The sequence below is a fragment of the Bombus bifarius genome, unplaced genomic scaffold (assembly GCF_011952205.1).
Source record: "Bombus bifarius isolate JDL3187 unplaced genomic scaffold, Bbif_JDL3187 scf7180000007992, whole genome shotgun sequence".
NCBI classification, from domain to species: Eukaryota; Metazoa; Arthropoda; class Insecta; order Hymenoptera; family Apidae; genus Bombus; species Bombus bifarius.
Window position 1 is genome coordinate 1,032,802 of NW_022884373.1, and position 22,077 is coordinate 1,054,878.

The 22,077-nt window shown below is 35.7% G+C and overlaps 1 protein-coding gene across 1 annotated transcript in view; it reads right to left on the minus strand.

Moving 5' to 3' along the window:
* Positions 1-229: 229 nt before the first annotated feature.
* Positions 230-22,077, minus strand: part of LOC117205745 (syndecan) — a 240,953-nt gene continuing 219,105 nt past the window's right edge. The window contains exons 2-5 of the mRNA XM_033444456.1: positions 10,065-10,248; positions 8,703-8,806; positions 7,824-7,992; positions 230-6,612 (exon numbers count right to left, since the gene is read on the minus strand). Of these exons, the coding sequence (XP_033300347.1) occupies positions 6,431-6,612; positions 7,824-7,992; positions 8,703-8,806; positions 10,065-10,248 (639 nt within the window). The 3' untranslated portion in view covers positions 230-6,430. The remainder of the gene's footprint in view (positions 6,613-7,823; positions 7,993-8,702; positions 8,807-10,064; positions 10,249-22,077) is intronic.

Here is a 22,077-nt window from a genome sequence, read left to right on the forward strand (position 1 = left end):
TCGTTGTAAGAATTTCGAATGGACGTTTGCTAGAGATTTTATTTTTAAGAGAAACGTTTTAGGATTGTGTGATCATTCTCGGATAAGATGTTTTAAGTATGTTGTGAAAAATGACATGTTCCATACAGTTTTTGTAATTCGCAAAGTGATATTTTCAAGTAAACAAGTGTCTGTCTTTCTTGTTTAACCTGTAACGCATCAAAGAAAATTACATTTTAAAATTGAAAGGTTCTCATACGGCACAGTGTTTATTTACAGAATAGGAGCGATGACATACATTATTGTTCGTTATACTAACATAGTGCAATTATTGTTAATTTCTGTTAATAATAACGTGTCTGGTTAACTTAAACGCCCACAATGGAAATAACGCGATTTTTTCGCGAATGAAATGTAATTTGTGAGATTCATTGGTACCGTTGCGGTACCATGATCTACAGCTTTGATCAATTCGTGTATGTATAGCACATCCAACAAGTATCAAGTACGTAATATTACGAAATAGAAATATTCCAAGAACGTTCATTTATTCGCTATTTTTATGAGATATGATTATTGCTCATATAAGTAACGGAATTTCGAATATAAATAATAGAATAAACAAAGTTACGAAACAAATTCTTGGTCATTAATCCCTGTTCATTTTGAAAGTCAACAGATAATTAACATTCGCTAGGCAATGGCTACATTTATCTTATTATCTTGTTTATTTGCACCGACTTGTTGGACATACTACGTGTAGATCATAGGTCCTAGGAACTTCATGGATGGACCGATAGAATCGTCATACTCGTGTGTATACGTAGACCAAGAATGTAAAACAGTAGAAAAGAAAAAACTATAATTTATTGTTTCACCGGCGAGCGATTATCTTTTTTTAAAAACAAATACATATACATGTATATACTTATATATGTGTGCACTGACCACGAGTATATATACACATATATGTAATATATATTTCACGGATCCTCGAGGGCGATCCAGAAGGGGAGGAGCGGAGGTTAGACAATACGCATTCTTAAAAAATAATATTGTTAATTATCGTTATCATTAAATATTAATTATATTCACTTTTAAAATTATTATTCATTTGTCCACCTGGCCTATGGGATTTTTGTCTAGTTTTAGACAGACTTCTCATTACTAGGATAGCATTTTTTTACGGAATACATCCTCTTATAAAATAAGATCTCATTACAATTATATTTCTCGTCGCATAGAACATAGACGGCGCATTTCAAGTATTAAATGAGCCACGTGGAAATGCAACGAGCATTTTTTACTTTCGTTCCTTTTGTTGTCTAGGGTTCTCGTGTCGAATATAATATGTTCTTTCAATCGCGTCTAAATGCAAGCTTCTGTAAAGACATTTCTTCGTCATTCACGAACAGAATATTTTTTTCTTTAATAGATTATATATCAGTAAACGATAAAGATAGATAAAAAATGTCTAATTTTCTTTTTCAATAAATTACATTTTATTTATAAATATTCACATTCGTGGAAGGAAGAAACCCAAAATTTTTGTTCATTAAAAAAACAACAGTTTCGCGTTTGTTCGCATCACCGCACGGAGGATTAATTACTATCTAACAAACAATCCTTTGTCTATGTTGCGTACGATTATTATTACAATAAAGATTATGATTCGATCTCCAGATTCCTTTTCGTCAGTGCCAGGAGAGGAGAAGAAATTCTCGAGAGAGAAATGTCGAATAGAAAGAGAGGAGAGGATAAGGGGAATGAAGATGTTTCCAAAAGGCGAAGAAACGGAATATGTATCTAAAAATTGGTAGAACCGGTTCGACGTAGGAAAACACGGATGGTATACTTACAATTAGTTATTTTGACTAATTTTGATAATAAAATTACGACGTTTTTATTAATACAACAAGGATAAATTTCCTTTCAAACGATTCTCGAGTTAAAGGCAAAGCATAAAATTTGTATATATACTGCACGATTGATTTTTAGGTACTGCGGTAGTATTCCACTAATCTTGGGAGAAATAGAAGAGAGAATTAATTTCCATTCTATTTATTGCAAGTAACTTACCCTAAACACAATCATTTTTTTTTTCCAACACGTTATCGTATCGTAGCTCTTCAGACAGCTTTCATGACTTTTGCTTAGATATCGATATTTATTTGTGATCTTTGCTTCTCACATAACCTGTACATCGAACAGCCGCTTACTTAGATAGTTCCGTCTTCCAAGTCGACCCTATCAATACACTTATTCTGTTTTATTACTACCTGTTACAGTATCGTGCGTGTAGAGACGTTTAGATACTTTATTATATAAATAAACTTAAAAAATAGCTTCCAGCCATTTTACAAATCGATAAGATCGATTTAGAAGCAACGAGCGCCCATTATCGAAATGCGCTAATCGATGGAATTATCGGAGTCGTCTCAATGAAAAGAACACGCGATACCTGAAAACATATAAATCGACGTCGCAAGAAATAATTTCCATGATTCACGACCAACGTACGACTTTCGTTCGTATTTTATTTTCCTTACAAGCAGTTCAAAGAAAATCGCTTCCAGAGACATCGGCTATAAATACGTCGATTAAATTTAAACGCTTCGCCCGTAACGTTCAATGGTCGTATCGAAGTGGGACGAGACAAAGCATAGATTAGCAACGAATTACTGTGAAAAACATCCGGGGAAAAATCGCCATGGCGAAAAAAGAAAATTACCAGAGTTATCGTAGGCAATTGGTGTTTCTTATGTAATTAGTACATGGCAGTATCGACATGATATATTTTAGTTTTAACCCGACACATCGGACTTTATAAAAATGGCGCCCGTGTTCCTCCTACGCAGGTAGAACACAGATTTATGGTCATCTTACTGCTTAAATAAAACTTTCGCACGTTAAAAAATAGGATCCTAATAATTTTTTATTTATTTACATGAGAAAATAGAAATTTCTCTGTGTTCGCTATTTTCTTTTTGTCCACTACAAATTAATTTCTTTGATATTTTCAATACTTCTGGCGTCAGATTCTGCTTGTTTTAAACGATCGTTGCTTTATTTTATTTGTATTGGTCGATTCGGGCGATAATAAATGCAACGGCTAGTGTACGTAAAATTCATATTATTATTGCACAGGGTATAATAATGACATAACGTTATATATAAGATATTATCAAAGCTGTAACATCGTATATATAAGATTATTTTACCAAGTGTAGAAATTATTCGACATTCATATTTCTTCATCGGAAAGATTTAACATCAATTAATATCGCGATCTAACAGGGTAGTAAAAGATAGCGCTAGATCCTACAAATTGTTATCATTCGAAAGTGGAGGGAACATGGTGGAACAATGTATTCTAAATGGCGCGATTAAGAATTCAGACTATTAACGCTATGTTTCAATAGTATTAATAATAATAATAATAATAATAATAATAATAATAACGTTACAATGATATCGTTTAATTCGCTATTTCCTGAATAATTCTTTTTGTTTCTTTTCTTTTAACAATCCTGTTCTCTCAATCAATAGCATAATCAAATATATCCTCTGGCTAACAATTTCATCTAACAAAATCATATATAAAATAGACAATTTTAACGTTATAGTCTGACGATTAAAACATTGATTGCGTTCTACCTGGAAAGAGGCGAACGAGACGCCGAAAAAATCTCAAATAACTGTGGAGAGACAGTTAACGATTCACAGGATCACCGGAAGTATGAAGGAGGGGAAATTAAAAGGAAAATGTACAGGAAAGTTAGGAGGTGGAGATAGGGGAAGAAAGGGGAGTCGCTTGGTCCTACGTGAAAAAGTTAATAAATTATTACAACGTATTTCGCGATGCTGATCGTCCATAGGATAAATACCGCGGATGAAAATCTTGGAACAAATAGATATACACTTGTACGTGTGTGTGTCTGCGTGTGTACCTTTCATTTTCATATCATTTTCTTTCTTTTTTTTTTACTTCGTTTTTCAATATGGCATACGCGTGTCTCTTTGTAGTCGGAGATGAAAACCGTGTTTACGTATATAAATCTATGCGTGTACGTACGTGTGTTTCTTTCAAGATCGGAAGATGTGACGTCCTTGCGTACACGCAGCAAATTTAAACGTCTTTCTTTGTTTTTTCTTTTTTTGTCCATGGCAAATAGAAGTCTCTCTCGACTAGCAGAAGAAGCTTTTTCTCTCCTTAAGATACAAAATGTTTCTTAGTTTCCTTAAGGTGGAAGAAGGGAATGATCGTGAGGATACGTTGTGCTCAATTTATTGATAAAATGCGATCGATAAGTGAATCTCTTCTTTCACAAATATCGTTCGTTTCGCTCTCACGGAAGATCGACCAATCGGTTGTGGAGAACGTCGTCACTTAAGGTGGCTTAAAATGGCACGCCTAGTTTTTTATCCATTAATCGTAAGTGCATGGCAATCGATACAACCGCGTTCGACGAAGACACATTCGCCTGGCGGCTTCGGCTTAACTCTTATCATGAGCCTAATGAAACATGCGTTTTATTAATAAAACAGATTCTCTGATTTTAAATTAGGATTCGCACTACTGGTTTTTGAGAGTTTTCGTAAGTGAATCAATAATTTAAATAATTCACACGTTCGACGAATAAATATGATAAAAATCTCGAGATTAAGATTGGAACTATCATATGAAATTTTAAGTCTAATTATTCACGGAGATATCGATTTTATGTTAGTAACTCAGAAATAAATAATTGTCATATATATTAGAGAAGTATCTTATTAGGAAAACATTGCGACTATATTTGTGCCATATGACGTTCAATGAAGAACTATATATGTATATTAGAAAAAACAGGAGAAAGATTGAACTGCAAATCGATCTGATGTGACCAAATACCGATATGTAAGATTAGGAGATAAATTGTACGATTAACGTGATTTAACATACAAACATTTGAATACGTACCTAATTTAAATTAATCGATTTAATATGTATTCAATTTCCTCTAAATTTTCTTTTAATTAATGGTTAACGTTGTTTGCCTTCGCCAAAATGCAAACACGTTATAGTCATTTATTATAAACAATCCATTTAACTTACTGGATTATCTATTTAATTATCCTACGACATATCTAGGTATATTAATGACTTTTAAAAAATTAAGAACCTTAAGTTATTTTTAGCGTCTTTACCTATCACTTTCCCCGAATAGTCATCGCCTATTTCCTAATTTTTTATTTTTCTTACTATTATTATAATTCTATTACTCTCAACCTAGCGATTAAAATAAGTTACAGAATTTCTAAGACAGAAATAAACCTTAAAAAACAAGGACAATCTCATATTTTATAGAGTAGTTTTCCTCTAGCGATTGTAATGGGCACTGCAATTCCATAGAACCGGACTCGAGAAATGGGAAATGCGACAATGGATCAAAGTCCCTTGTGCGGTCATACTGTTAAAAACGTTTCTGCAAATCTGGAATACGATCATTAAATAGAAAACAAGAAGAAAGTGGATGAAAAACAAAGAAGGGAGAAAAAAACTAAGGGGAGAACAGCAGAGGAAACGCTGATAAACGAGGTCGTGGTTCAAGGGATTGGCGTCGAAGAGAAATCACGGTGGCGCAACGATCCTTCTTCCTTTCCCTCCTTCCACCGAGCCAGAATGATTAACGACATACCAGCAGCGTTTATCGCCCACGAATTTTCGCGCTCTCAGTCCTGTACAGGGAGGCGTATACGTACGCCTGGATACGCATACGCTTTGAAATACACGTTGTGTAAATGCATCTGGAATTGGCGCGACCTTGCCGACGAGTACTCACGACGGGGCGGTTCATCAGTCATCGCCCTCTCTCTCTAGTTCTATCAGCACACGATAGTTACGGAAGAAAGACAAACATCCAACAATGAACACCGACTTCGTACGAAAGTATAAAATAAGTTAAGTCAAAACCATTCTACGATTCTACGTTTCTACCTTCTACTCTCGGAGGTGGACTAATGCTTAACCCAGGAGACTACTCGCAGCGTGAGAGGGCACACGAGTAGGAAAATAGAGTGCTGTGGGGTTAAGGGAGGTTCCACCTCAGAAAGTGATCGGTTCAAAATGAAAAAAAAGGACAGGCGCCTATGATAAAACGCAGAATATTATCGAAACGAACAGATCATTAAGAGAATGAAGGCGCGTTTACATGAAAGGAAACAGGAGTATTGGGCAAATCTTTGATCGAAAGGTCAGAAAGAGATTAAGGTGGTTGGCTTGTCCCCGACGTGAAGGAAGTCTCTCTGTGGTCAGTGAACGAGGTGTTTCGCAAGATCCTCGTGGGAGATTCCGGATGTATCGTATCGTCGGCGGTGGCGCTTAATTCGGTTGAAGGACATCGTCTTTCTCAGCATGGTATCGTGGGACAAAACTGGGCGGTGCCAAAGCCAGATAAGCTTTGTCGCCTCAAGCGTAGAATTCTCGATTGTGATGCGGCGCACCGGGCTTAGGGAACGCCTGCGCCGCTGGTGATCTTCTTGGCTCATCCAGGGCGTACGAGCCCTCGTCCTTCTTGCGCATCCTATACACGATGAACATTACCACCAGGATTGCGCAAAGCAGGCCAACTACCGCTCCACCAATCACCGCTGCAAAAGATGAATTTTGATTAGTATAGAATATTAAACAAATAAATTAGATAAAAGTTATATAAAATATATAGAGGATTGCTTAATACTATGCTTACATTTATAAGCTGATGAATTAGGGTCAGAGTAAGTGATTTAATTAAGTAATTATAATAGCTGTTTATATGAAAATATCTGTGTACAACATTTACAAATTAACAAATAGTATTTTAATAAGTTCCTCGAATTTTAAGATCAGATTACTCCAAACCTATTTATCTATTTTTTCTCCTCTGTTAACTTTCTCAAAATACTATTTTGATTGTCTTCTAGCTTATTTCTTTATGATAGTAAATCTAGTTTTAACTGACTTTAAAGAGCGTCTCAAATCTAAAATATCTTAGGTAGCCGTACAAGCAGGATCAATTCATTATTCAGCGACGTTAAACCATTCAGGATGTTAATTATGTAGGGCATTTATTATGCGTAGCTGCTGATAAGTTAACTTAACCCAGAATTTCGTCGGAATTACCGAGTTCTCCTGAATAAATACCGTTTCCATGGAATGTTGATCCGCGTATTGCCCTTATACTTCGAATTTAATATTGAGGCAACGCGTTAATAAATAATGCGACCCTCTCGCGTAGTTTCGGTTCTGTAAACCCGGATTCTGATTTTCAAAGCGACTGCGTTTAGCGAATTCTATCACGATTAATCGTACAATGGTATATTTAATTATTTCACTTGCGTACAGCAAAAATTTAGGAATGAAAAGTTCTGGATACATAATGCTAGCGATACTGCATGCATTTCTGTACTCATTATTTGGGAAAAATATGGAACTTCCAAGTGAAATATTCCAAAATTGGAAGATTTGAAAGAAGCTTTAATTCAAATTTAAACATAATTTTTAGTCCAGTAGTTATAAACTAAAATTCTCGCTACTTTATGTAATTAAATATTATGGAGAAAAGTAATCTAATAGCTAATTAATATTAATATAATATAAGATTTGATATAATTTATAATATTACAATAATGTATTTGAAAGTTCTTAGTCTCTTATTTAAATTTATACAGTTATTCAAATAAAAACTAAAAAGTAGTTAAAAAGCTGACATTAAAACAATCTCTCAAGTTCTTAACCACGAATAATGTACGCTTATATATTTCATTCTTGGCTGCTTACAATTGTAAAACCAGTTACAAGAGCATGAGAAAGATAGACTTACCTGCCAGCACACCTGGCTGAGCAAAGAAAGAGCTGGCACGGTCCTCGTGTTTCGGGTTCATGATGTATACGTCGTGGTGGTCGTCGGTGCTTTCCGAGTCGTCCTCGACATCTAAGGGCTCGATTACATCGACCTCGTTGTCGGGTCGGTTTACGGGCTCGATGATCGTCTGCAATGGTACACCGCTTAATCAGTTTAATCCATTTAATTCGCAGGCTCGCTAGGACGTGTGTTTTCGAACAAATCTAATAACCCGCCTTAACGTCCACGCGTCTCGGTGGGCTTTCCCTTTGCGTAAAATTGGGGGAGAGAAGGTGTATCTTTTCATTGTTAAAAGGATCAATGAATGACAGTGTGGGTTATAGTGAACCGAAAGTGTCGGATAGTATTTCATTACACTAATTATAACAAAATAACACTTAAACCTGCTACGTTCTTCGAGTCATTTTCACTATGTTTCGTTTCTCTATTGTCAACAGATCTTTTCAATTGTAAAAAAAAAAAAAAAAAAAATGATATAGAATCGTTATTAATTTCTTGTTTGCATTTTATGCTAAACTCTCCTTTGAGATATCAAAAGTTCTCTTATTCATTAAAACAAGGGTGAAATTGAAATATAAAAATCAAAGAATCGCAGTAGATTAAAATACACATTTTCGCATGATGATATATTATGTACTGTTTTGATTAATTACTTTGTATTTTATTTTTTGATAGTGTATGAAATTTCCATTTGTAATATGATAAATTTGATAAGTTTAGAAAGGTGGGCGATGTAATAGTTTAGGAACTATAATAATAAATTAGAAGATTTTTAATCTTACAAAGACACCTTGATAGGAGTTTGTAATTAATCATAAAAACTTCAGCCATATTCACCTGTTCCTTAGTTTTAACACTTGGTTCGTTGACGGAGTATGGTACTTTTGGTTGGTCTACCGGCCTTTGAAGAGGCGGTTCTATCCTGTTGTTGGTATTAAAATCTGTAAGAGAAAAGAGGAAACAGTAATTCGCTCCTTATATTACCGTTAAATATTCTAAATAAAAGACTATAAGCAATTATCTCGCCAATTAAATAAAAAGCAAGAGCAAGAAATTGCAATCGCATTCAATTATACTGTGGATGTTCATGCATTTTTGCCTTTATTTATTTATCAAAATATATAAATGCAAAAATATGTAAAATATCTAAAGTATTTGCACTCAGTGAGCGAAGTAAATATCTTTAATTTCTTTAAGAAAAATATAAGTTTGCATAAAAATCCGCATTCTAAACGTAACAATGGCAAAAGGAATACCAAATATGTGAGTAATAAAAAAATTGTGCGTCACTTTTTCCCAGTACTTTTGATGGTCAAAGATGATCATTGGAACGATCGAGGGATTTGAATGGGAAAACGATAAAACGTGAAGCGTTTCCAGCTTGGCAATTTTGAAAAATGGAGACAAAAAAGAGGAAACGTTTCTGGGAATCGCGTGACGCGCACCGTTGGTGTGCCGCATACAATGCATTCCGCGAGCCACGCTTTTATTGAAAAATTTTCAGCAAAATAGAAGGACGTGAACTCTTCGGTGCCGTCGATCTCTGGGTGGTGCTTTTCGATCGTCGATGGAATTCGCACGGATGAGTAGCTTTTTGAAAAAAGCCGGGATGATGCTCGATTGTTTCGCAGCCCAAATACTCCAATATCCTTTTTTTTTTTTTTTATTTGTCTCTAAACTGAAATACTCACAATGAAAGGTAATTACGTCCTAGTCTGATGTGAAGTTTATCGATATCGAATTTCTCGGAACTTTTGTACGGAAGAATTAAAAAATAATTGTTCTACTTCTCCATATTTCTCGGAGTGACAATTCTATTAGAACAATTCTATCGGAGTGATTGCACTTCCTATAACACCGAAGTTAATGATTAGTATCACACTTTTTTCAATGAAACTTTGATAGCTATAAAATATCTACATTTTTGTTGTCTTGTTATATCCTGAAGGACGAGAACTAATAAATAGACTACAGATTTTTATGCGTCTATGGAAAATTAAAAGATTCAAATATACAGAATGCATATTATAAAATATATTACATGTAAATAGAAAATATCCAAAGTATAATGTTTAATGAATGGAACAAATTTCTCTTTAGGTCTTATTCTTTTAGTTGTATTAATAAAATTATAAATTTGCGTAAATGTTCACAGTCCATTGACAAAGTAAGAAATAAATAAATAAAAAATATATTCACCGTGATCGTCGTCGCCGTCCTCGTCGTCCGGTCCAAGGCCACTTCCGGATGCTTCAGTATCGCGACCTTCGCTGCCTCCTCGACCAGATCCCTCTAAAAACTCCTGGTCGTCCAAATAGATGTCGTCCGACGTGTTGTACGTCGAACTTCCTCCCGCTGTCCTCTCTTTTTCGTTTTGATCCTTCTGCAATAAAAAGAACAAAATTTTTTACTCTTCTATTTAAGTATCTTCCTGATAATTATAGAAAGAACTTAGAACAATCTTATTTTATTTAATATGCCTCTAGTGTGAAACAATATTTTAAGAGTACATAAATTTCTTGTATAGGCAGAAGATTAAAGGATCACGAAGAAAGTGAAAACGAGAAAAACACAGGGGATCTGTGTTCTATAACGAAACCATATGGACAGGTTCGTTTAGTCTCTTTCCTGGACCCTTTTTATACTTGGACGACACTCTTTGTGCCCCCAAATAGAATCCATTCCTGTAGACAAGCTCGTCTGTTCTGCTATCGAGTTACCCTACGCAACGCCGATGTCGTGAAAACCCGATTTTGTTCTTTATGTGGCTCTTTAACGTAGAACATCGTGTCTAACAAGAAAAAGGTACAAAAAGGAACATGCCATTTTCGTATCCCATGCTTCAACCATTTGTATAACACGGCCTTACAGCGAGTTAAACAAGAGCCACTTAAAATTATTCCATCGGATATTTTTCTATTTTAATGATTTTTTCACATTAAACCCTAATTGGTACCATGAGTGAAAGAACTACAAATTGAAAACTATGATACGAAGTCTCATATTATCTTTATAACGTACCATTCCATAAGTATCTTTTTTCTGTATTTTCCTGTATTTTATATTTGTCTACGAATAAGTGAGCGTTTTGAAGGAAATGTAGCTTTTATTTTATTTCTAATTAAGAAGAAATAATTATAATCTGACAGTGAGTGTGAAAATTCACCCATAGTACCATCCACATTGAGTTAACAATGAAACACTTTACCACAACTAAGGCAATAGAATTGTAATATTGAGAATAATTAGAATTGTAATAATATGGTGACAATGGGGTATAATAAGATCGATATAAAATAAAACATTACTGAACGCAATGATTAATAACAGTAAGCCTGCGGAACACGTCAAGGAAACTTCAAGCGGTGGTTTCCGGTTACTCAACGTTAGTGGAATGCTACAGTGACGTGCAATAAAGTCCAGAATAATAAATGATGCGATTATCGTGATTGTTCCCTGATCGATTAGCGATGTGTCTTCCATCTATTCATTTCAAACAAATATTTTTTCAACGAACTGAAATTAATTCACATAATAAGAAATTACATGATAAATTTTTATATTCTACCATTGTCTCCTAGCTAATAATACAAATGAATTATATGTTCTTATTTATCTCAAAATAATAAGATAATAGATAAATAATAAAACACATTGTGGCTTTAGCACCCATTTTTAAAAGACTTCTTCGAATTTTTATCAGACTATCCTCTTCCTCGACAATTTCGTATTAAAATATCCCTTTCCAGGTACCAAGTGGTGTAAAAGTAACAAAATCAACAAAAATGGACTTATACCTTTTTCGTGTGGTCTTCGATCAGCTATCGATGAGCTTTTTCTCCTCTTTCCTTTCTAAGTAATCAAAATAGTCCACTGAATCGTTGTATCTCTTGGAAACAGTGACACAGCGGGGAACAATCGATTGAAAGAGAAACACAAGTGTGCATACAGAATGCAACGTTTACATACACGTTGTACAATCAAATAGGAACGAGCATTCAACCAAACTCTCGAATTCCGAAATTTCGAACGTTACTAAAAGAAACTAATCACAGCCGCTGCGAAGCAGCCATCTGGTACGTCCGTGTTTACATAGACCGGCCGTTCAGCTACTGAAAAGAGCATTTGTTGAATGCAGCGGAGTATTATAACATGTATTCGATCGTACAATAGATTTCCGATCGAAAAGTTATTCGTTTATTGGTCATTTTAATTCGTTTTTATTTTATTACAATCGACAATTTTGTTATTATAGAAATTGACAATTATTTGATCGATGATATAATCTATATTAGCTTCTATTACTTTCTTATTTTTTTCTATTACCTTTCATTATTTTCTAAAATAAATATTTATATCTCACTTATCGTAGAAAGCATATTTGAACGTTAAGAGATTATACAATTGTACGATTATGTAAATAGTAGATAACAGAGAGCGAAATTGTGCAATGATACAAAGTATAAAAACTTTCGGTTTCGGTGTTTGCGGATAATTTCAATTTTATAGCGACCACCTTTTTACTTTCTCAACTGAAAATATCGTGGATTTCGCCACAGTTGTGACATACCGACCTAGCGTTGACTGAAAGAAGGGGAAACATGAAATTCCTCGAAGATTTAATTCCGAAGTGTGTAATAATCGTGCAGACTGTTTTGACGGCGGAAGGTAAGCAAAATAAATGATGGAACAGAGAAACTGTTATAAACAAAATTATATGCTGCTTGAGAATGTGAACATTAAAAAGATTATTAGGTGGATACGTATAATATGTAATCATTTTAAAGATATTCATCTTAACTTTACTTTCGATCACTACTTTATTAAATTTTGAATTATTCTATATTACATAGAATTAAATCGAGCATTGGCAATGCAGAAATACCCGGGATTACTATATGAATATTATAAAATTAAAATCGATAACGAAATATATTAGTCCTTTTCATGACTAATTTCATGCATAGGTACGATTTTAAAGCGACAATCCAGTGAATGGATCAAACTGCTCTCTTATATAATAATTCACTAATTAACAATATTAATGAATTTTGAAATTACGATGTGCAAGTCATAGACGATTTTATACTTTTACATCAAATAGAATATGTAGCTTGTAATTTGTAAAAATTACTTGTAAAATTTTATTCGTTTCTTTTACTACCATTTGTTATTATTAGATATTATACAAGTGAATTTAGTAGTATTGGTAACTTCTAACTAGTAGCTTGTAAAATTTCATTAATATTCCACTTCAGCATTTAATAACATTAAATTCAAATATGTAAGAGGGCGTTATGACGGTAGAATCTACTGAAAGAATTTTCTAGTATAACCTTGGGCCACAATTTTCATACACTAACCTGAGATTATTTTACAGAATCTGAAACCAACCAATCGAAATATTTGTCTACCATTATATCAATCACAGTATCACCAAGCATCGGCACTTATTGTTAGGGTTGCACAAAGTTGCAAGAGCAACGTCCGCGACCGATGCACCGGGTGCAGGCGATTGTGCGTACGGATACATCGGCGAGCGTGTCCCTCGCAGCTGATCGATAACACGAAATTCTTCCTCGACCTGGGCCAGCTACTCACCACGTCAAAACAATTATACGTAACCGTTCGGTTTAGCCTGTTTCTGGGGGACACGGTTGATTTTCGGTGTGTTTCGCTGGCGATATTTCACGTAGTCTGGCCTCACGCACAAATCCGCTTTCTCTTCCACTTTTTTCGCCCGCTGTCTGCGGAAGAAACGCAAGAATTGCGCGGGCGCGCGATGTTATCGACCTCTTTCGCGCATTCTACCGCATTACGCGTTTTTTTTTACTTTCTATTTCCTTTATTTTTTCCCCTCGTTTATCTTATTGTCGCGGCTGGAAAAGCGAACAATGCGGCTACGTTTGCATGCAAATGACTAAAGGCTAAGGTCAAGGCTCTCGAGATCCACTTGTCCCGCCTTTTTTTTACACGATTTTCGCGGCAAACGTAATTAATAAGTTTTGATGAGGACCGACCTTAGTCGGAATCAACAAAGGACTACAAGGTTACTTACAAGACTGTAGATGGAGGTGATGACGAGTGTCCTCGAATTTAACGTTGGGAATCGAGCAGTTTTTGGTAGATAAGACACGATACGCTTTTGAGGCAAGTGGTGACTGCACTGACGTAGTACGGGCTCGGGCCTGTAGACGGCACTGCTCCGGGCTACGCTATATAGCTCCTTTACACGTATAAAACGGGAGGACCTGGCCAGGACCGTACCACCAGATACCCTACTTTTATTCGAATTTTTTACCCCGCCTGATGGTCAATACGGTAGTGCCATCTTAACTGGCCCTTGCTAACCCCTTCGGTTTTTGGAAGTAATTTGGTAAAGCGACTCTTTGGCGTCGGATATTACATAAACCAAACAAATTTGTCAGATACTTGTATCTCACTTGAGAAGTAATATACAAGGAAGATATTAGAAATTTCCTAAAACCTTTCTTGATAACTAGGTAACGTGATCAATTAACCTGACTCTACTCTAGTTCATACTTAATTATGAGTACGAAATTGTTTAAAGAATCAATCATTTGGAATATACTAAGAATATACTCTATATCTTCTATATTACATTTTATTTCCAACCGTTAATGCATTTTTATTTTTTACCTCCTTTTTATCTCTTTGTGCAGACTCAGACGCTGAAGGATTCTCAAAGTCGATACATGATAGAGTTCGAGATATACGGTAAGTCGCACGATAAGGTGATCCGTTCGATATTCGTTCGTTGTAGGACTGTAGGATATTGAAATCCACCTGTTCGGTCAGAGCGCGCAACTACACGTACTCTACGTATCTACATGTGTCGCGCTCCCACAGCCAGTACCGCGTATTTGAATAAAATCGGAATCTTTCATATTGAATCCGCATTCGTGGATCTTAACTCGTCATGTGCAGTTTCCTTAGAGATCCGTTCGTATATAGTAGTATATATACATTGCTCGGCGTCAGTCACGCTCTCACGTCTGCTTTGTTTTACATAGTTTACATACGGAGAAGATAACACCGGATGTTTGAAAGACGACAAGGCGATGAATTTCCGGCGAGACAGATACCGTACAACGAAATAAATCAAACATCCTACAACTATGCAATTCCTACGTTGGTAGGAGTGAGGGGGACCAAGTAATCGAATATATACGAAAAACATAACCTCCACCTTCAATTTTTCGAAGTGGAAGCAAAATCAATTATTGTTCGAGCACAGAAAAATTGCTGGTCGATCAAGTCAGTCAACAGCTGTAGATGAATGGAAACTCAAATTGCGACCATTATTTCCCAATAATCGATGTGTCGAAAGCAAACCACGCGGGCTTTATGCGCAAAGCATGAATACGGTGAGGATAATTGCAAACGCGTTCTTTCTAATCTTAAAATATTCGATCGTTAATTGAGACACCTTTTATGAATATTGTAAAGTTTCATTAGCACTGTAATAACGTTTGTTTGTCATTATTATATTGGGAAATTTTGAAACATGTCTGAAGTTATACAGTCGGGGACAAAAATAAGTGAACACATAGTAGAAGTATACTTTGGTATATAACACTAGTATTGACTCGACTAAACCTCATTCATACTTATTTCCACTACTAGTACCTGTTCACATATTTTTATCCTCGATTGTAGAAGAAAGAAATTACAAAGGCAGAAAGTGAGAAAAAAGATAGAAACTAAGAAAATAGAAATTACAAAATATTTAGTACAGGCTTTACAGAGATCACAAATATATTTCATATTTATATTTCATTTTAGATTAGCCTCATAATGTTAAAAACATTGATGAAACGCAACAGTGTCTTTTTAAAATGTAACAATAAGATTCAAATATTGATAACCATGGAATTTCTGCAACAAGAGAATATTTAAACTGGGCGATTGCCGATGAAGTTGGTTTACTCAGGGAAAGCAGAAGACTTGTTCGTACTTGCAGAGGAGTGTCTGGCGTGCTTCTCCAGCCGAACTTCCTGGACGAAATTTCAACCGATTAGATTTCGTTCGGTTCTGGTACGAGAGAGATCGAATCTCCGGCAAAGGGAGCAGAAACGGTTCATTAGGTGCGTAACAGAGCAAATACATACTTCGAGAAGGAGAGTGGAAGACAAAGTGTACCTGGGTAAATGAGAAAATAAGTGCGTTCGCATGAAAGAAGAAAGGAAGAGGCTGTAGTTCGAAGTGGTAGCTTGCTTTCGAATTTTGTTTTACGCTTGATAGATTGTGTCTGAATCGTATCACCGGAAAATTTGGCGGTAAGTTGCGCTTGGCGTTGTCGTCTCTTCCATGAGTTCTATAACTGTCCTTTTTGTCTCGCTTGATATGTTTGTAAGAATATGCTGCGTTTGAAGCTTTAAAGTCACTGTTTTCTTCTATTTTGTCTTTTAGATTCTCAATTTTTATTTCGTTCAGAAATATTCGTAAACGGACAAAGTATGTACATACATCAACCAGTAACTTCCTTCAAAATATTCCTATGCATGGTAAATTCTATCCCTTCAGCAATGAAAGAAGTCGATTTACTTTCTTCCGATTGAATCTTTGTAAGTATGTATGTATATTACATGTGTGCTTGTATCAGGATAAAGCTGCTCTTAAAATCTCATTTCCATGAAACTCAAATAGAAATTCTAATATCCTTTTTAATAAATACAAAACTACTATTACTATATATTTCAACTAAAGCAAATATCAATCAGAATTTACGATGGTGTCAGAATTTTTTTATTTCATCAAGATGTAATTGCGTTCGTTATCCATCGTTGGCTTTTATTCGTAGTCGTGTCGCTTTCATAGGAACACTTAACACGCGGTTCATTGTTTCTCCATGACATTAAAATCGCTCGACTGAACCAGTCGATTCAATTAACAGCTGACGATAACGAGAGGTGTGGAATTTGTTTGCTGCTTTTTCTATCGGGTTTCACTTTCCCAATTCCGAATACAGTTTCCGGTTGAACAAATCGGTGGAAACGCGCGAAACAACCACATAGATTATCGTTTCGCGCCTCGACATGTCGGTAAAGTAAGGTGTCAAGTGCACAACACACGACCATCGACACTACCGCCCCCTCCCCTATTGGTTGTAACCGAGGATAAAGACGCCATCATTTCCATTCCACGGAATTAGCTAGTTCAGCATGAAATACAATTTCGTGTTGGTTAATTTCGGAGCTGCTTTGAATCGGGAATCACAACGTTTAACGATTCGTCGAGTTCCTACTACTGTGTAACTTATTAGACTTGCTTTCATGTACGCGAATACACCGGATGTGAATAATGGATTTGTTTGTAATGGTAAATAACAGTCAGCAAGAATAACGAGGTTAGTAACAAAAGGTATGAATGATATTAGTGGAATTTTTGTCATCTTTTGCAGATTGTCATTTAACTACTTTCGTACAAACAACGAATTATATACATTACACACATATTACGTTATACATACTATAGATACAAATGTAGCATATGTATATGTCTATGTGGATATTATATTTATATATGTGTTAATCCTAGACAATTTCAAAACTTATAAATATAAGAGAAACGCACATCAAATTCTTGTTTCTCTGTTATATTTCATAAACTAGGACGTAGATTAAGAAAGTAAATAAAACGATCAATATTCTATTGTAAAAATCATTTCTGTTAAAAAAAGCATAACGTTTCGTAGCTAGCAACCTCATAATATCATTTTAGGGTTAGATATGTTCTCGATCAGTGTTATATTTACGACGAGAAACAATTGGTACCGATTAGATTTTCTAGTAATATCCCCTGTAAATCTTCAACACGTATAATTTTTTATGTAATTTGTTTGTGAAACCTAATTTTGCAATCTAAATATTAAAATTTCCTTTCTAATTTTGCTCTTCCGGTTATACTTTTTAGCTAATTGAGCATAGGATGAGCTAAATTTTATGGCATACTTCTAAAAATATATCTTTTGCAGAAACAATAGCAAATAATTAATCATTCTCGTTACGCATCTTTTCAGGTTAGGAATTCGAGAAATATCCAAGGAACCGCGATGCTCGATTAAATTTCACATCGTAATTAGAGGGATTTGTACTTGACATGACCGCGGAATATTTTGACGGCGAAAAGCTATGTTCTGTTGACAGATCGTGAAAACCGTCGCTCTTTTTTCGCGAATCCTGTCCGTGAAAATCGAACATGGCTAGGCAACCTTTGTTACTGGACGTCCGGCTGGCATCAAAGGACGCCGCAGAAATAATTCAAGTATAAATGAAAAGGGGCAAGGGGGAAGAAAGATCAGGGGTTGTCGTCGACAAAGAGCCGGTCGACAGAGATAGATGGATGACGGAACGGAGATCGATATAGGGGTCATCAACTGCGGTGTGAAAAAGGATGCGCTCTAACAATGAGAATTAGAAATCGAATTCGCAGTAGAGAAAGAGATATATTGCATAGCATAGAGATACGATATAATATGTAATATCTGTACGATGCTGTTCAAACATCAATCTTTTATTTAATGAGAGGCTAGTTTGATATTTTTAATGAAAAAAGTATGAATTAGAGGATTTATTCTTTTTAAATATTTAATTAGTATATATAGTTATAAAGAATAAGTTGGGTTATTGTTTACTGGTATTTAAAGAAATTGTTAAATTGAATTAATTTTTAAACGATGTGAGGAAATGGAATATTAAAAATCATGCAAAGTTAGATTTATGCAGTCTACCTGGAAATATTTTTGTGCAGGCACATTATAAAGCTTGTCAATAAAAGACAGGTATAATTTGGTGTATGGTACATTCAATCTACATATGTACATGTATATTCGTTATAAAGGCATATATTGTTTATTTTATTGATATGTACATTTTTTCTATACTTATGTAAAGGATCTCTATTTTATAGTATGCATATAATGCACATTTACATACATATCTTAATGATAAAAGATTAACAAATGATCAAATACGCATACCTACTCTTTATCTTTATTGTTGGTTACTTTTATGATCGTTATAAGTATCGTAACCCTTCGTTATCGATATTAACGATAGAACGTTTATTAAATTGCAATGATGAAATTTTAATAAATTTTGTAAGATTGGTTTTTAACATTTTTTAAAGAACCATTGATAATTTGATAGAAGCATAATACTAGGAGCTCCGCTAAAGGATTTGCAACTGTGTACAACGTTTCAAAGGATACTTGCTGATTTATCTGGTAATTTCAGCGTTCATATGACCTTCACGAACCGCTGAGACACGCTAGATATTCGAGATCGAAATGTCGAGGAGCTGAGTCGGAAACTGAGTGAAGATTAAGATATCTACACGCAAGAAGAAGGAAAGTGGTCGCGGAGAAGGCGAGATGAAAATTTTCAACGGGACAAAACAAACGAAAATATCACCGGAGACATTGTGAAACCGCGGGATAGGTATCCTTGAATAAAGAAAATATATAAAAGAAAGGAAAACAAGACGATAAAAGATAATAAAAGACGGCGACAGAAGTAAACGGAGTGAAGAAGAAGTCTAGGGAAACCGAAATCCTCCAGGAAATGGAAAAATCAAGAAAAATCAGCTGGCTCTGAACACCTGCCGAGACTGTGAACTTTAAAAGGAGGAAACTGCGGAGACAGGAAGCGACTGCTGCTTGGAAAAATCCAGCTGCACTCTGGAGATTAAGGAAAGGGGCTGCGAAGTCGAAAGATTGGGTGTAACGGGTGGAAGAAGAAATTAAGGGGAGAACAAACCCAGATGGAACTTTATATAATAGAGGAAGGACAGAAAGATCATTTTATTGTTAGAGATAGAAAATGTTAATACACGATACTTTGTGATAAGTTGAATATAAATTTTAGAAACGAGGAAGTTTCAGCTCTGAAATAAAATAAATATCTACTATTAATTACAATTTATTGGTTATTTTAAAAGAAGTAAAGTATCTGTATCTACTATTAAGAAAAAGAATTCTAAAACGACTTGAATTTTTATAATACATACATTGGACGTAATATTTTTAAAGAGAAGAAATAATTGTTCTGTGACAACGAGGAAGACGAATTTCAATATCTCAATAACTGTGAAGAAGAAGAAATAATTCTAACAAAAAAGAAGAAGAGGAATTTTAATATTACAAGATATATTAAACGCTATCAAAACTAATTTTCATTACGATTCACAGAAACATCCACTTAAACTTTTCTTGTGCAAATTTTATTCTAATCGGTCGATTCTAAACCACTCGATTAATTTTGCCGGTCGCTTAAGAGACCATTATTCTCGCGTACTTTCTGCGTACAGATATCCTCTGGAAAATATAACAAAACAATTCCAGAAGCACGCTATAAACTTGCTCCTATTGTGTCCCGGGCAAAGAGAAGAGGTGTGGCGCTTTTCGACGCGCAGGAATACCATGGATGCGTGAATGAACAAAGAGAAGAGCCAGGAAGAGAAGTTAGGAGAGCAAGGAGCAAACGAAAGCCCGGGGGAATCCAGAAAATCCGCATCCAATGCCGTAGGAGCCGCAGAGGAGACTGCGTTGTAAAAAAAAAGGAAAACACGAAGAGGAAAAAGAAGAAGAGAAAAAGGGGACAGGGAATGGAAAGGTGTAATAGTTGGCAGGAAGGAAAAAGAAACGCGTAGCGTAAGAGGGAAAAAAGCAAACAGACCGCGTGAAACGCGTCAGACTAGACTCCCGCAATCGCGGTCCACTTTGCTAACGAGCTTCTGGAGATGCGTCGAAACGCATAAAGCGCGGACACACCGCGTGTCTCGGCAATTATCGCGATAATTATACCGCTGTTACAATGCAACAGACCGGCTGGCTGCGACGCTTTGCCCGAGGACAAAAAAGGATAACAGTAGTTTGAAGCTGACATGTTTTAATCTTCAGTAATGGACGGTTGGATGGGACTGGAATGGCAATTCGGTGGCGAAGTGTTAGTCGAGATAAGGAACAGTAGCTGATCTTGATTTGATAGCGACTGACGCGAGAAATACCAGGGGAACAGAGCGTGAAGAATAATTGTTTTTCGAGAACTGGAAATGAGGATTCTTCTTGAGAAATTGGGGTGCAGTTGAGGGTGAAAAGCTATTTTCCGTTGAAGTTGAAGATTTATGGAATATTCAGGTGGATTTGATGGTAGAGAATTATCTTTCTAAAGATTGGCGATTTATTGGAAATGTTGTAAAAATGACAAAGTCGGTAATGGAGAATTCCTTTGTTAAATATTGCCGTCTTTCTATACGGTCGATTATATATTAATTATTACAAATTTCTTTCTTTCGTCGGAGAATACCAACTACCAGGTGAATCTTCCACCAAGATGATTCCAGTGTTATTGTAGACGTGACAGACTTGCATTAAAGGTTTCCAGTCGATAGACAGCCCCTAAAGATCATTCAAGACCTCTGCAACTAAAGGCATATGAAGCTAGCAGGTACAAAGACTCTTTCAAGTAGAAGCAGCTCTCTCAACATTCTACCATATTTAAAGTTTTCTATTTCATTAGTTAATTTCATCAAGCACCCGAAGGTTTCATCAAGGACTTCCTCTAGCCTTATCAAAGATTTTTTTGAGGACTCCCTGAGCATATTGGCTTCACTTCGGTTCTAACTACCAAAGATTCTCGGATGCAAGCCTCGCTGCTTAACTCAAAGGGTTTTCTACGGTTTCTCAAAGGGACGCGGCTTACACACACCTGGAAGCTTCCTATCGACCTTGACTGGAAAGATTTATTTCGAATTCACCGGTTAAAACGTTTATACGCTTCCTTGAAGATCGTGTGTCGAGAGGCTGAGATTTTTCTCGCAGACGAGGGACATTAGCCAGCTAAACATTAAGGGGAATTACGCTAATGAATATCTAACCAGAAACCCCAACGTTAAAGGGAATTATGCTAATGAGCTTGGAGAGACACAGAGGGGGATGAGGGAAAGGGAGACGCCTGTGCGTCTTGTTGCATTATCCACGAGATATTCGGAAGAGGAACGGAGACTTAATTCGAGAGAAATGCTGGAAGAAATAAGAGAAGGAAGAGGAAGATCCCCAACTCGACTCGAGTTTTCATCTTTTGGTTTCGTAGACTGTTTCCTTCATTTATTATGGCTGCTGGGCACTCTGCTTGCATGCAGTCTTCATAAATTTTGGTAAGTTGTTGGAATGCAATTTTGTTTCTTCTGT